This window comes from Erythrolamprus reginae, chromosome 6 (genome assembly GCF_031021105.1).
Source record: "Erythrolamprus reginae isolate rEryReg1 chromosome 6, rEryReg1.hap1, whole genome shotgun sequence".
In the NCBI taxonomy this organism is placed as follows: domain Eukaryota; kingdom Metazoa; phylum Chordata; class Lepidosauria; order Squamata; family Dipsadidae; genus Erythrolamprus; species Erythrolamprus reginae.
The window spans coordinates 14,558,094-14,574,641 of NC_091955.1; the positions used below are offsets into that span (position 1 = coordinate 14,558,094).

The 16,548-nt window shown below is 40.9% G+C and overlaps 1 protein-coding gene across 1 annotated transcript in view; it reads left to right on the forward strand.

Moving 5' to 3' along the window:
- SCUBE1 (signal peptide, CUB domain and EGF like domain containing 1) overlaps positions 1–16,548 on the forward strand; it is a 225,391-nt gene that overhangs the window by 17,345 nt on the left and 191,498 nt on the right. The window contains exon 2 of the mRNA XM_070755321.1: positions 1,388–1,510. Coding sequence (XP_070611422.1) covers positions 1,388–1,510 — 123 coding nt within the window. The remainder of the gene's footprint in view (positions 1–1,387; positions 1,511–16,548) is intronic.

A 16,548-nucleotide genomic window follows, 5' to 3' on the forward strand; every position in this document is an offset into this window, starting at 1 on the left:
TTGGGGCTCCTTAGGATATTAGATATTTTTTGGTTAGTGCAAAATGAGGTTTTGATGTTATGTTTTTGTAGAATTTTACTAATTTTATCCGTGGTGCCTTTGATGTAAGGAAGGATGGTGGTGCCATTGTCCTGTTCTTGATCTTGTTTTTTGGGGGGTGTCTCTTTATTGATTAGGTTTGTTATTGTTTTCTCTTTGAATCCATTAGAAATTAGTACATCTTTGAGTTTGTTCAATTCAGTTTTTAAGTGCTCATGGTCAGCTAAGCGTTTGGTTCTGGTGATGAGAGTTTTGGCCACTGAGGTGATTTGTGCGGGGTGGTGGTGTGAGTGTGCATTTAGATAACGGTTGGTATGGGTTTTCTTTTGGTAGATAGTATGTCCTAGGCTGCCATTGGGTTTTTTATAGACCAGTACATCTAGAAAGGGAAGTTGATCATTGATTTCTGTTTCCATAGTAAACTGTATTTGTATTAAACAAAATAAACACCTCATTATAATCAACAGGTCAATCCTTTAATTATTATGATTTTAGAATTTTATATTTGGAAATCAGACTTAAACAAAACACTTCATAATCTTCATGCCATTCCTTCTATAACCATGATTACACCAACCAATCAGATCACGGAAGCATAGTCACCCAATCTATTTGCTACATTCAAAGCAAATCTCCACCCCCACACTACATGCTAAGAAGAAATGTCAGTTGCTAATATTCATTTGCAAAAACACAAAGATTGGAACTCCAGCCTGATGATGGTGAATGTGATTTCACCGAAACGTCGCATAGACATGCAAAACATTACACAGGGCAAAACCCGAACTCAGAACAATCTACATACATATACCCGTGAAAATTTACGAAAACAAATATATATATATATATATATATATATATATATATATATATATATATATATATATATACCCACTAAATCCCTCATTGTATATTGGACAAAATAGATAGATAGATAGATAGATAGATAGATAGATAGATAGATAGATAGATAGATAGATAGAAAGAAAGATAGGTAGATAGATAGATAGATAGATAGATAGATAGATAGAAAGAAAGATAGGTAGATAGATAGATAGATAGATAGATAGATAGATAGATAGATAGATAGATAGATAGATAAATCTAAATCCTGGTGAGATTTGAATTGCCAAATTGCAGTCAGCCGGCAATCAGCAGAAGGAGCCTGCAGTACCGCACTCTAACCACCGCGCCACCGTGACTGTAGGGATTAGGTTAGCTTTGATTTCCCCTGGGGTGATCCTTGCTTGATTGAGTGGTCTTGCTAGTTCTGCTGAAGGTTGTCATGAAACCATGTGCTATGTTTTACTTTCTTTTTTTAAAAAAAAACAAATGTTTTGTTGCACAGATGCTGATGAATGTACAGAAGGGACAGATGACTGCCACATTGATGCAATTTGTCAGAACACACCTAAATCATTCAAATGCATTTGCAAGCCAGGTTATAAGGGAGAAGGAAAACAGTGTGAAGGTAAGATTAGCCACTCTCCTACTTCGGCCTATATATCTCCTCTGAAATGATGCTGGCTGAAGCTAGCTGAAAAGTGTTCGGAAACTTCAGATCATGCAGAATGCAGCTGTGAGAGCAATCATGGGCTTCCCTAAATATGCCCATGTTACACCAACACTCCGCAGTCTGCATTGGTTGCCGATCAGTTTCCGGTCACAATTCAAACTGTTGGTTATGACCTATAAAGTCCTTCATGGCACCGGACCAGGATATCTGCGAGACCGCCTTCTGCCGCACGAATCCCAGCGGCCGGTTAGGTCCCACAGAGTTGGCCTTCTCCGGGTCCCGTCGACTAAACAATGTCATCTGGCGGGACCCAGGGGAAGAGCCTTCTCTGTGACAGCCCCGACCCTCTGGAACCAGCTCCCCCCAGAGATCAGGACTGCCCCCACCCTCCTTGCCTTTCGGAAACTCCTTAAAACCCACCTCTGCCATCAGACATGGGGGAACAGAGACATCCCCCCTTGCCTATGTAGCTGTATGTATGATATGTTTGTGTGTATGTTTTTTATATATATATACTGGGGGTTTTAGGCTTTTTAATGTAAAATTGTTATTTTCAACTTTAATATTAGATTTGTTACTGTATATTGTTTTTATCATTGCTGTGGGTGCCCCGAGTCTGCAGAGAGGGGCGGCATACAAATCTAAATAATAATAATAATAATAATAATAATAATAATAATAATAATAACAACAACAACAACAATAATAATAATAATAATCCATCACAGTCCTTGATGCTTAGGAAGTGTTTGACTTGTAATATTGTGATACGAAATCCAGCATATAAATCTTGTTTGTTGTGTATTACTGTTTTTGTGAATAAAATACTATTATGAATACTAATACTACTACTAATTACTACTGCTACTAATACTACTACTACTACTACTACTACTACTACTAATAATAATAATAATAATAATAATAATAAATCACAGTCCTAGATGCTTAGGAAGTGTTTGACTTGCAATATTGTGATACGAAATCCATCATATAAATCTAACCTCTGGTTAATCTCAGTTTGTGGCAGTTTATTAAGAAAAATGTCCTACTGCTCCTGTACTGCCCACTTTCTGTGAGCTACTTCTGGAAAACTGGCTTTAACGCAGGAAGCTAAATGTTAGAGATTCTCTTTCATTTAAGCATGTGTGCCTCCTGTCTCTCTGTGTGTGTGCCATGTTTTGGACTGTTTTGGGGGACATTTGAACCTCAAAATAGCATCAGGGAAAGACGTCTGTGGATTAGGTGCCTTTTCTATACAGGTCTTGCCTTGTTTTGAAATTGAATTGGGAATGGGCTACAAATGGAAGTGTATCTGTTTTCCCCCGGTGCCTTCTCAGTCTGTTGATAGCAAAGATTCTGCAGACATTGTAGCAGAGCCGCGTTATTTTGTGGTAGCCAAAAATCGGAAGGGGTAACTCACGAAAACGTATGCTTTTTAATACAATCACAAGGATTCCTTGGGTTGCAATGGAATTTCCATTGCTAACTGATGTAGTCATAAAGCACAACATTGTGTGCCTGCATCAATTAGAGTAGGGTAGGGTAGGGTAGGGTAGGGTAGAATGGAATAGAATGGAATGGAATAAAATAGAATAGAATAGAATAGAATAGAGGTAAGAATAGAATTCTTTATTGGCCAAGTGTGATTGGACAATACATTTGTCAAGAATCATGTGGTACAACACTTAATGATTATCATAGGGATCAAAGAAGCAATGAGGAAACAATCAATATTAATAAAAATCTTAGGATACAAGCAACAGGTTACAGTCATACAGTCCTAAGTGGGAGGAAATGGGTGATAGGAATAATGAGGAAAAAACTTGTAGTAATAGTAGTGCAGACTTAGTAAATAGTTTGACAGTGTTGAGGGAATTATTTGTTTAGCAGAGTGATGCCGTTTGGGGGAAAACTGTTTTTGTGTCTAGTTGTCCTGGTGTGCAGTGCTCTGTAGCGACGTTTTGAGGGTAGGAGTTGAAACAGTTTGTGTCCAGGATGTGAGGGGTCAGTAAATATTTTCCCCGCCCTCTTTTTGACTCGTGCAGTATACAAGTCCTCAATGGAAGGCAGGTTGGCAGCAATTGTTTTTTCTGCAGTTCTGATTCTCCTCTGAAGTCTGTGTCGGTCCTGTTGGGTTGCAGAACCAAACCAGACAGTTATAGAGGTGCAGATGACAGACTCAGTGATTCCTCTGTAGAACTGTATCAGCAGCTCCTTGGGCAGTTTGAGCTTCCTGAGTTGGCGCGGAAAGAACATTCTTTGTTAGCAGCCTCAATCCCAGCAGTTTCAGCTATTGTCATAACCCCAAGACTGTGCATATAGCTGAGTGGGAAGAGGTGTGAGTCCCAGCCAAGCTGACTGGTGGGGGAGAGTTACGAGCAGGAGGTGCAATGGAGCCCAGGCTATAAGTAGATGCAATGGGGTAGGTAGGCAAAAAAGGCTGCTTTTTCCATTGATTTGCTTGGTGGAACGTTGCAAGACAGGATCATGTAAATATGGGATACTACAACCCTTGTAATCGCAAGCTAGGTGCCAAGTGCCTGAATTGCAATCATGTGTTTGCAAGGATGCTGTGGTGGCCACCACTTTGTGAACTAGGCTTATAACCCCTCTGTTCAATGCTGTCATAGCTCTTCAATCAGAAGAGAGCTGGAAGGGACCTTGGACATATTCTAGTCCAACCCCTGCTCAAGCAAAAGACCCTGTATCACTGACGGCAAATTGCCCATCCTTTTTATGGCTGGACTTTCACAATGAAATGTAGGTAATTCCTCTTAGGGACAAAATAAAAGTAGATATTCTATAATAAAATGACTGCGGGAAAAATTAGGTTAATATTTCCCACAATAGAAAATGAGTAGAAAATCTTCTGTTTCTTTAAGAAGAAAAAAACCAGAAATATATTCAGAAGCAAAAAGAGCAACACAGCTCCCTTAAAAACTAGTAAAATACAAAGTCCTTGCAGTAGAAATCTGATCTGATATGTAAATCAGATCAGATCATTTTCATTGGCAAGGGGAATTTTTTTTATACCATCGACTGCTATGCAGCAAAAGCTAAAGTGTATCACAACTTCAAGATAAATCAGTAAAAGAGGTAAAAAAAAATCATATTTATAATCTAGCAAGGGTATAAAACAAGCCAGAATTCCACCAGATGATTGACAGTTAAAGATAAACAAAAGAAAAATTCAAAGTGTGATGTTAAAACCAAGGTGCGCCGAAAAACAAAACATTGACAGCAAAAGATGGAAACGTAAAGCTCTGATTGCTCTTAATAAAATTGACAAATGTCAAGATTTTTATTCCCAGGTTAGTGCACAAAGATCATCTTGTGTCATTTCTAGTTGCTGCCATTCAAATCTGGAGGGCAAACTGCCAAAGAACTGACCTTGGTGACAAAAACAGCTATTTGGTGGAAGGAGAAAACAAAATCGCATCATGTACCATTTTCAGGAGGACTCCTGGGTTTGATTTTTCAAAACCTCCAAGTGGAGGTTTCCTTTCTAACTGTTAAGATGGGTGAGAATGTCCTACTTGATCCCTTTCTTGTGGGCAGGTGTGTTACAAAATAGGAAGATGCATACCCTGTTTTCCTGAAAATAAGACAACCCAGAAAGTAAGGCATAGGAGAGGTTCCGTTTTGCAGCATTCCCAAACAGAACATATATAACACTGCTGTCGTTGATAGATTGCATCCCAAAACGCTGCATCAATCAGATTTAAAACACATCCAACACGCACCCGACATGCGGCTGCGTGTTTGGATGCGTTTTTGCTGCAGCAGGATACAGGATACAATTCATTGGGGAAAAATAAGACATCCCCTGAAAATAAGGCCATGTAGCTTTTTAAATTTTTTGCTTCATCATACTTTAGTAGTCTTGCCAAAGAGTCTGCATGGATTCCTATTTTCTGGCAACTGATGTGGGTTTTATGTGAATTTTTATTATTATCATTTTTAGGATCAAACAGAGCAGCGATAAAACTTTATGGTGAAGCAATGTCAGCCAGCTAGTTTTAAAAGGAGTATGTGTATCTATTTGTCTCTTTGTGTCTTTGTCTTCAGAATCAGTGTCAAAGATGTGAACATCTAGCAATGATCGGTAGCAGGGGTGTGCTGCTGGGGGTTTGGGAGGATCTCTAGCTAAGATTCTGTGTAGTTTGGGTAACCCCCAAATCCCACTCCTGGTTGGCCCTGCCCACCCCATCGCAACCCGTCCACCCCGTTCTACCTTTCCTAGGAGTCCCCATGCAGCCCATTTTGGATACAGATAAGCTCAATAAGAAAATTGAACGGGTCCAAAGACGGGCTCCAAGAATGGTGGAAGGTCTTAAGCATAAAACGTATCAGGAAAGACTTCATGAACTCAATCTGTATAGTCTGGAGGGCAGAAGGAAAAGGGGGGACATGATCGAAACATTTAAATATGTTAAAGGGTTAAATAAGGTTCAGGAGGGAAGTGTTTTTAATAGGAAAGTGAACACAAGAACAAGGGGACACAATCTGAAGTTAGTTGGGGGAAAGATCAAAAGCAACATGAGAAAATATTATTTTACTGAAAGAGTAGTAGATCCTTGGAACAAACTTCCAGCAGACATGGTTGGTAAATTCACAGTAACTGAATTTAAACATGGATAAACTTATATCCATTCTAAGATAAAAATACAGGAAATAGTATAATGGCAGACTACATGGATCATGAGGTCTTTTTCTGCCATCAGTCTTCTATGTTTCTATGCAGGGCGCATGCGGAAGCTCAGGGAAGGTAAAAAACAGGCCTACCGAAAGTTCAGGAGGGTCGGAAACGGGCCTGTTTCCGGCCTCTGGAGGCCGTTTTTGTCCTCCCGGAGGCTCAAAAAAACCCTCCAGAGCCCAAGGAGGGCAAAAACACCCCCCACGATCATGGTGCAGGAGGTGAAGTAGGCCACACCCACCATGGCTACATCCACCAAGCAACTGGGCAGAGAACCTCTTGTTCAAATTTTTGAAGCCCACCCCTGATCGGTAGTCTGCAGTTTTCACTAGTAGAGTTGCCCAGGGATGTGGGATAACTTTCCTTACTTGGCCACTGTTTTCTCCTGATGCTTGTTTATTGACTTATAGTCAGGGGTGGGCTACTGCCTGGATGTGGGGGGAAGGCAGTGGGGTAGCAAAAATAGAGCTCCACTCCAGAGCGTTGAAAGATGTTGAAAGAAAATGCAGGGTGTCCTGCATAAGCCACGCCCACAGTGTGGTAGTAAAAATTTTGGTAGCCCTTCACTGCTTATAGTCTCCCATACAATGCAGATAATACTCTAGCACGGTGTTTCTCAACTATGCTATTTCCAGGCCGGCCCCCCGGGCTAGATTTAAGCATCCCGTGGGATTGGATACAGCCCACGAACCTTGAGTTTGACGCCTCTGGTATAGATGCTTTGATTCGTTTGTTTTTAAAGTTATAATGTCATGGCTGGGAGCAGAGGGATGGTGTTCTGTCTGGGTCCCTCCAGAAGCAAACACCAACCCAAAAAGAAAAGCCAAACACACTGGTAAAAATCAAAGGCAGTTTATAGAATTCAAAGCAAACACAGGTAACAGAAAATGTCCTTACAAACAGGAACACGCTGAAACTTCAAAGATGTTTCACGAAGGCCATGAAGTAAAACAGGATTCTTGCTGTCAAAAACAACGCTGGAGATAACAAACATACGCCTCCCCCAAGTCTTCCAGTCTTCTAGGCCACAAGCCAAGATCAGAGATGCCGAGAAGCAAAGCAGGGTCACAGAACTTTCCAGTTGATAACGCTCCACATGGCTTAAAGGGCTTGCCTGCCTTTTAAACCCTGCTGAGGAGAACCACACCCAAACCCAGCTGTTGCCAATTCAGTGATGCCAATACCTTTCTAATTGGTCCCGTCTCTGAGCTGCACGTCGCTGTCTCATGTCAATTATAGCCTGTGCTTCCTCATCCTTATTTATGATTTGTTCCACTTGTTGTGAGCCGCCCCGAGTCTTCGGAGAGGAGCGGCATACAAATCCAAATAATAAATAAATAAATAAATAAATCCAATGAGGCCAGGCTACTGGCTGGGGAGAGGGCCCCCCTGGGGCTCTCAGTCTGCCCCCCCTCATCCTCTTCCTGACTTTCCTCTCCCCCTCCTGTTCACTGTCCTCCTCCTCCAGGCCTGGATCCAGCAGAGACGCAGCCGGTCCCTGAGGAGCCTCAGGCTGAATCACAACAGATGGGAGATCAAGTCCCCAAGAAATAAGGAGCATCGGGATTAATGTCAGCACCCCAAATAGCATCTGAGAAATAAATCAGATTCCAGTTCAATTCTCTCATCCAAGGGTCAATTTATTATCAGAGCCGTGTTGGTCACGCTGTTGCCATCCCGATACTAACTTCCCTCCAGTTCCCCACCCAGATTAAGATTCATCCCCCATCCCCACACCCACAAGTTTATCACGAGGACCAGTCCGAGTGCAGGGATTTCACCAACCTCCTCCTTACATCCACTGGTGCAGAACAAAGGATGACCTTGGATTCTAAGAAAGGAATTTGTTGCAGCTAGTAACTTTCCCTCTCATGCAACTTACCCCTCCCAGTTCCCACGATACTATTCTACTGTGGCAGGCCAAAGTCTCTAACTCCAAAGGATGGCTTTGGCCTGACATCTTACTTAACTTGCATTTTGTATCATGACTTCCTGTGATTTTGGTTTTTATACTTTATAAAGGAACTTGCCTGAATACCGGACGAATGAGAAACAGATTATCCTTCATTATAGTACTGTACAGTGGTACCTCTACCTAAAAACGCCTCTACTTAAGAACTTTTTAAGATAAGTACCGGGTGTTCAAGATTTTTTTGCCCCCCACTTACAAACCCGGGCTTCCGAAACTGTAATCGGGAAAGGCAGGGAGAAGCTTCCGTGGGGCCTCTCTAGGAATCTCCTGGGAGGAAACAGGGCCGGAAAAAGGCAGGGAGAAGCCTCCGTGGGGCCTCTCTAGGAATCTCCTGGGAGGAAACAGGGCCGGAAAAGGCAGGGAGAAGCCTCTGTGGGGTCTCTCTAGGAATCTCCTGGGAGGAAACAGGGCCGGAAAAGGCAGGGAGAAGCCTCTGTGGGGCCTCTCTAGGAATCTCCTGGGAGGAAACAGGGCCTTCACCCTCCCTGTGGTTTCTCCAATCGCACTCATTATTAGCTTTTACATTGATTCCTATGGGAAAAATTGCTTCTCCTTACAAACTTTTCTACTTAAGAACCTGGTCATGGAATGAATTAAGTTCGTAAGTAGAGGTACCACTGTATTGCTAAAAGTTATATATCACTTCTATGAGTGCTAAAACATCTAGGAAAATAAGCCAAAAAAAAAGATGGCGACTGCATGCACAGTGTCGGAAACTCGGCATCTGTGCATGCTCAGAAGAATTATAAAATAATATATATAAAAAATGGCGGCACCCACAGACTGGCTCCGACCGAACTGGGTCCATGTCATCATCATGATGTCACCAGTGGGTCGCTACCAGTTTGGGCGAACCAGTCCGAACCGGGAGGAACCCTCCCCTGCTTGTGCTCATATTTGGCAGTTTTAAAGGTGACATCCGCAGATGCTAAAGTGGGATGTCCCACTTTTGTTCCATATTTTTGTATTAAAAATATCCCTATGCAAAGACGTTGCATGCATCATAATTTGGATTGTGTCTCTGTTACTTTACTTCTCCACATTCATATTTGGACAGCGATATCTTCGCAAGTGATTCTCTATTCTTCTATAAGAAAGACATAATGAGCCGAGGTGGCACAGTGGGTAGAGTACAGTACTGCAGGCCACTGAAGCTGACTGTAGATCTGTAGGTCAGCGGTTCAAATCTCACCACCGGCTCAAGGTTGATTCAGCCTTTCATCCTTCCGAGGTGGATAAAATGAGGACCTGGATTGTGTGAGCAATAGCCTAGCTCTGTTAAAAAGGGCTATTGCTAATAAGTGGTAAGCCGCCCTGAGTCTAAGGAAAAGGGCGGCATAAAAATCGAATAGATAAATAAATAAATAAATAAATTTAGTGAATGCTAACACCCAAACCAACACAGTTCTTTCTAAATAAAACATGTGGTTTTATTCACTCATAAATGAAGTCAGTGTTTTTCTAAATGCTTTTCAAATGGCAGGGCAAATTGTACTTGAAATTTTTGGCACAATATAAAGTCAGTCCATTAATAAGATTGAAGACCGGAATATTATTTATTTAAAATGATTAAAAAACAAAACAGTGAAATTTCATATTCTCGGAGGGCACTGAAACTGTTTGGTCATGACTTGCTTGTGTGCCTGTAAACATTTTTGTGGTTTGTCTTTTATTTTTATATTTGGCTCGGATTTGTTCTAATGTCATGGTTTCCATGTCTCAAAACTTGGAAAGCTTCAATCGCCAAGGAAGTCAATTCTCCTGCTTTGCAAACAGAAAGACAAGGAGAAAAGCCCTTTCTCCCGTGCCTCTGTGATCCAAGGAATTAATTCTACCTTCTGAAAAAATCTAATTCACTGTTCACAGTCACTCATGCCCTCATCACCTCGAGGCTCGACTACTGTAACGCTCTCTACATGGGGCTACCTTTGAAAAGTGTTCGGAAACTTCAGATCGTGCAGAATGCAGATGCGAAAGCAATCATGGGCTTTCCTAAATTTGCCCATGTTACTCCAACACTCCGCAGTCTGCATTGATTGCCGATCGGTTTCCGGTCACAATTAAAGTGTTGGTTATGACCTATAAAGCCCTTCATGGCATCGGACCAGAATATCTCCGAGACCGCCTTCTGCCGCACGAATCCCAGCGACTGGTTAGGTCCCACAGAGTTGGCCTTCTCCGGGTCCCGTCGACTAAACAATGTCGTTTGGCGGGACCCAGGAGAAGAGCCTTCTCTGTGGCGGCCCTGACCCTCTGGAACCAGCTTCCCCCGGAGATCAGAACTGCCCCCACCCTCCTTGCCTTTCGTAAAGTTCTTATGACCCATCTCTGCCATCAGGCATGGGGGAACTGAGACATCTCCCCTGGGCCTATACAGTTTATACATGGTATGTTTGTGTGTATGCTTGCTTTTAACAATGGGAGGTTTAGTGTTTTTAAATTATTAGATTTGTTCTTACATTGACTTTGTTATTGTTGTGAGCCGCCCCGAGTCTATGGAGAGGGGCGGCATACAAATCTAATAAATAATAATAATAATAATAATAATAATAATAATAATAATAATAATAATAATATCTGCAGTAATTTAAGGCAGAATCCTCAATGCTGGTTTGTACAGCTAGTCTAGCTAGCAAAAGTCAAAAAAGGCAAGATAGAAAATTCAATTATTCAGTTGAAGCCACAATCTTAACCTTTCACTCATCTACTGCATCCCAGCTAGGAGGTTTTCTATATCTTAAAAGTATGGGAATGTTTGGTGCTGATCTTTGTTTAATGTCAAACCTATCTGACATTCAATGCATAACTGTCTTTCTGTCCCAATATCTGTTGGCTCACATATAATAAAAACTTCTTGAGGAATTAAAGTTATTCCGTCACAAAATGCAACGTAAAATGCAACTTTCCCCTTTACTTAGAGCCTTCTAAGGGATAGGCAAGAAAAGAAAGCTAAAATTGAACCTTGGAGACCTGGAAGATAGTAAGATGCCAAGAATTCTTAATGTCCAGATATGATAGGTTAACTTTGCATTAATCATGAAAAGAGAGCTCATATTCTCAGCACTACGTTGTGTTATAATACATTCCTTTCAATTGGCAGTGGGGTTTTCCTATTCTTTTCAGGATTAAATCTCCGACCTCTGAGATCCAACAGATCCACTAAGGATGCACTCATCCTATCTAGTAGATCCTATAATGGTCAAGACTCTTTAGACCAGACCAACTCTTAAAATCAGGGAGAATTTTCATCAACTTCAACCAAGAATTTCTGGAGTTTTGTCACTACAGTATTATGTACTCTAGGTCTTAAACCAAAATGAGAAGTTTGTCACTGGACAGTGCCAACGTTGCTATGGTAGTTTACACCTAAGAGTCAGTCCAGGGGCATCTAAGTCAGTGTTTCCCAACCTTGGCAACTTGAAGATATTTGGACTTCAACTCCCAGAATTTCCCAGCCAGCAATTCTGGGAGTTGAAGTCCAAATATCTTCAAGTTGCCAAGGTTGGGAAACAGTGATCTAAGTCAATAAACCTGTAATAGCTCTCCCAACTAGCAAACGTTTAACGCACTATATAATTAACCTCGCTGGTTATTTCTCTCTTAATGACAAAAAAATTGTGTTCTTTCACTCCCCATTTTTCTAATAGTATAGCCTATATAAGAGGTTGAGAGACCGGTACCTCGGTCTATATATTAAACAAATGATCCATTGGGAAACCCATGTCAAAATAACTTACCTTATGTGTAGTAATGGACAGCCAAAAATTTTACTGCCACACTGTGGGTGTGGCTTATTTTGTGGGTGTAGCTTGATGGTCATGTGACTGGGTAGGAGTGGCTTGCCGGCCATGTGACCAGGTGGGAGTGGATTGAACGATCATCATTGTTCAAGTGAACTGTTAAGTAGTGATGGGCAAACCCAACGGTGTACGGGTTCGGCAAGTTTGGACGAACTTTACGCAAAATTTGGCTGAACCTGAACCGAAACCGAAACTGAACGGGGAATCCCAAGTGATTCCGGGGGCAGAGCTTTGACGTCACGTATACCGGCAGGTTGCTAAGGACGCCAAGGTGATCACTTCCTGGATTCCATGGAATCCAGGATGTAATCACCTTGGCGTCCTTAGCAAGAAGCCGGTGACGTCAAGGCTCCGCCCCCGGAATCTCTTCGTTTCTCCAGCTCCTTCAAAGGGAAGTCTTCACATAAAAATAAACATTGTTAATTTTACGAAAAAGGATGCCGCAGTGGCACTGCAAGCAAAGGGCAGTCCTTTCACGTAAAAATAAACGAGTCGCGAGTCACGACAACATGAGAAACTGTATTAAAAGTTCACGGCATTAGGAAGGCATTCGAGTTTCATTCCTTCCTTTTTTCTCATCAGATTTTGTGGTATCAGTAGATTAAATTGTTTATCCAAGACAGATGATCATGGATTTATTATTAAACCTAATAATTAATCAGCATTAATCAGCAAAGTAGCCAAACAACATACAGCCTTATACTAAAAACAGCTCTTAAATCAGCTTCTCACTAAATCTATTTTGATTGTTGGGATACATCAATGCATTTTTTTAAATGAAGATCTATGCTGAACAGTTAAGAAAACAATGTACAAGACAAATTGACCACAGCTTAAAAGAAGTATCTCTTCCACACAAGAAGAAGCTGTTGGTTAGGAGGTGGAATTTACAAAAATAACAAGACGCAAACTGTACAGTCTTATTAATTGATTTCCATCTCATAGCATATTTCACAATGCAGATTCTTGTAAATTGTGGTTATGTTCCTAAAAACAGAGGAGGGTTTTTTTTAAAACAAACTGTGCCAAAGAGGAATTGACATAGCTGTGAAAGAAAGTTTCTGTAAATAAATTTTTCCATCTGCTTCAAATTGGTTTGCTCCAAATTAGGTTTTTTATTTGTTGCTTATTTCCTAAAATACAAAACCTAACCATGCAGAGAGCCTTTCGTTGTAGTGTAATGCAATAAATATTATGTAATGATTTTTTTTAAAAAAATCATAGCCCTTATAATTTTCTTGGAAGGAGAATTTTTCTCTACCTAAAATAAATCCCACAAAATAAGCCACGGCCACTGTGTAGTAGTAAAATTTTTTGCAGCCCTTCACTGATCGCGACCCCATGGTCTTCCTGTCTTCTACCATCCTCTAGAGCAGTGATTTCCAACCTTTTTTGAGCCACGGCACATTTTGTACATTTACAAAACCATGGGGGACATTGGGGGGGGGGCTAAAAAAAGTTTGGACAAAAAAATTATATCTCTCTCTCTCTCTCTTCCTCCCTTTCGCTCTATTTCTCTCTCCCTCTCTCTTTCTCTCCCTTCCTCTTTTTTTCCTCTCTCTCTCCATCCATCTTTCTTTCTCTCTCCCTCCCTCCCTCTATGTCTTTCTCTTTCTTTCTTTCTTTCTTTCTTTCTCTTTCTCTCTTTCTTTCTTTCTTTCTCTCTCTCTTGCTTTCTCTCTTGCTTTCTTTCTCGCTCTGTTTTCTTTCTCTCTCACTTGCTTTTGCTTGCTTTCTGTCTCTCTTGCTCTTTCTTTCTTTCTTTCTTTCTCTCTCTTTCTTTCTTTCTCTCTCTCTTGTTTTCTTTCTCTCTCTGAGCTTCACAGCACACCTGACCATGTCTCGCGGCACACTAGTGTGCCATGGCACGCTGGTTGAAAAACACTGCTCTAGAGCAGTGTTTCCCAAACTTGGCAACTTAAAGATATCTGGACTTCAACTCCCAGAATTCTGGGAGTTGAAGTCCAGATATCTTCAAGTTGCCAAGTTTGGGAAACACTGCTCTAGAGTCCATTTAAGCTCATGTCGACTGCTTCAATGATTCCATCCAGCCACCTCATTCTCTGTCGTCCCCTTCTTCTTTTGCCCTCAATCATTCCCAGCATTAGTCTCTTCTCCAGTGAGTCCTTCCTTCCTTCTCATTGGGTGGCCAAAGTATTTGAGTTTCATCTTCAGGATCTGGCATTCTAAAGAGCAGCCAGGATTGCTCTCTTCTAGGACTAACTCATCCGATTGACTTGCAGTCCAAGCACTATAGTTCAAAGGCCTCAATTCTTATAATTATCAGTAGATGAGCTCATACTGTATATATATGTATGTGCACTGCTCAAAAAAAATAAAGGGAACACTTAACAACACAATATAACTCCAAGTAAATCAAACTTCTGTGAAATCAAACTGTCCACTTAGGAAGCAACACTGATTGACAACCAATTTCACATTTATTTATTCATTCATTCATTCATTCATTCATTCATTCATTCATTCATTCGTCCAATACATAAATACATAGGAAGAAAATAGACATGTGATAATATAAAAGAGGGTGAAGGTGAACTTAGAGGAGAGGATATATGAAAGGAAGAGAATATATAAGATAGGTGAAAGAAAGGAAGAGAATATATAAGATAGGTGAAAGAAAGGAAATACAATTGGACAGGGGACGAAAGGCACACCAGTGCACTTATGTACGCCCCTTACTGGCCTCTTAGGAACCTGGAGAGGTCAATCGTGGAGAGTCTAAGGGAGAAATGTTGGGGGTTAGGGGTTGACACAATTGAGTCCGGCAATGAGTTCCACGCTTCGATAACTCGGTTGTTGAAATCATATTTTTTACAGTCAAGTTTGGAGCGGTTCGTATTAAGTTTGAATCTGTTGCGTGCTCTTGTGTTGTTGCTGTTGAAGCTGAAGTAGTCATTGACCGGTAGGACGTTGCAGCATATGATCTTGTGGGCAATACTCAAGTCGTGTTTTAGGCGCTGCAGTTCTAGGCTATCTAGGCCCAGGATTGTTAGTCTATTTTCTAGTCCTATCTTCTAGGACTAACTCATCCGATTGACTTGCAGTCCAAGGGACTCGCAGGAGTCTTCTCCAGCACTATAGTTCAAAGGCCTCAATTCTTATAATTATCAGTATATGAGCTCATACTGTATATATATGTATGTGCACTGCTCAAAAAAAAATAAAGGGAACACTTAACAACACAATATAACTCCAAGTAAATCAAACTTCTGTGAAATCAAACTGTCCACTTAGGAAGCAACACTGATTGACAACCAATTTCACATGCTGTTGTGCACCTTCAACTTTGTACAGAACAAAGTATTCAATAAGAATATTTCATTCATTCAGATCTAGGATGGGTTCTTTGAGTGTTCCCTTTATTTTTTTGAGCGGTATATAACATCAGTATGCGAGATCAAAAATGTATTATTAAATAAGGAGATTAATTTATATAGTACACATATGAGACTGGGTAACACTCTTCTTACTATTCTTTTCTTGCTCTATTTTTCTATTCGTCCTCCTCTTGTATTTCTTTCCCTTCTCTTAAGACGGGCTACAAGAATGGTGGAAGGTCTTAAGCATAAAACGTATCAGGAAAGACTTAATGAACTCAATCTGTATAGTCTGGGGAAAAGGAAAAGGAATCCTCAATCTGAGTATTGCATTGGCAGTTCTGTGTTAGCAAAAACTTCAGAAGGAAAGGATTTAGGGGTAGTGATTTCTGACAGTCTCAGAATGGGTGAGCAGTGCAGTCAGGCGGTAGGGAAAGCAAGTAGGATGCTTGGCTGCATAGCTAGAGGTATAACAAGCAGGAAGAGGGAGATCATGATCCCGCTATATAGAGTGCTGGTGAGACCACATTTGGAATAATACTGTGCTCAGTTCTGCAGACCTCACCTACAAAAAGATATTGACAAAATTGAACGGGTCCAAAGACGGGCTACAAGAAGGGTGGAAGGTCTTAAGCATAAAACGTATCAGGAAAGACTTCATGAACTCAATCTGTACAGTCTGGAGGACAGAAGGAAAAGGGAGGACATGATCAAAACATTTAAATATGTCAAAGGGTTAAATAAGGTCCAGGAGGGAAGTGTTTTCAATAGGAAAGTGAACACAAGAACAAGGGGACACAATCTGAAGTGAGTTGGGGGAAAGATCAAAAGCAACATGAGAAAATATTATTTTACTGAAAGAGTAGTAGATCCTTGGAACAAACTTCCAGCAGACGTGGTTGGTAAATCCACAGTAACTGAATTTAAACATGCCTGGGATAAACATATATCCATTGTAAGATAAAATACAGGAAATAGTATAAGGGCAGACTAGATGGACCATGAGGTCTTTTTCTGCCGTCAGACGTCTATGTTTCTATGTTTCTAGGTCCCTTTCCCTTTCTTTCCCTCTCCTTCCCCAATCATGCGTGCTATATAAGTAAACTATAATTGCTAGAATGTACATTATATATATTCCCTTTACTTTTCTGCACCCTGTTTTTAATGTATATAACCAATAAACA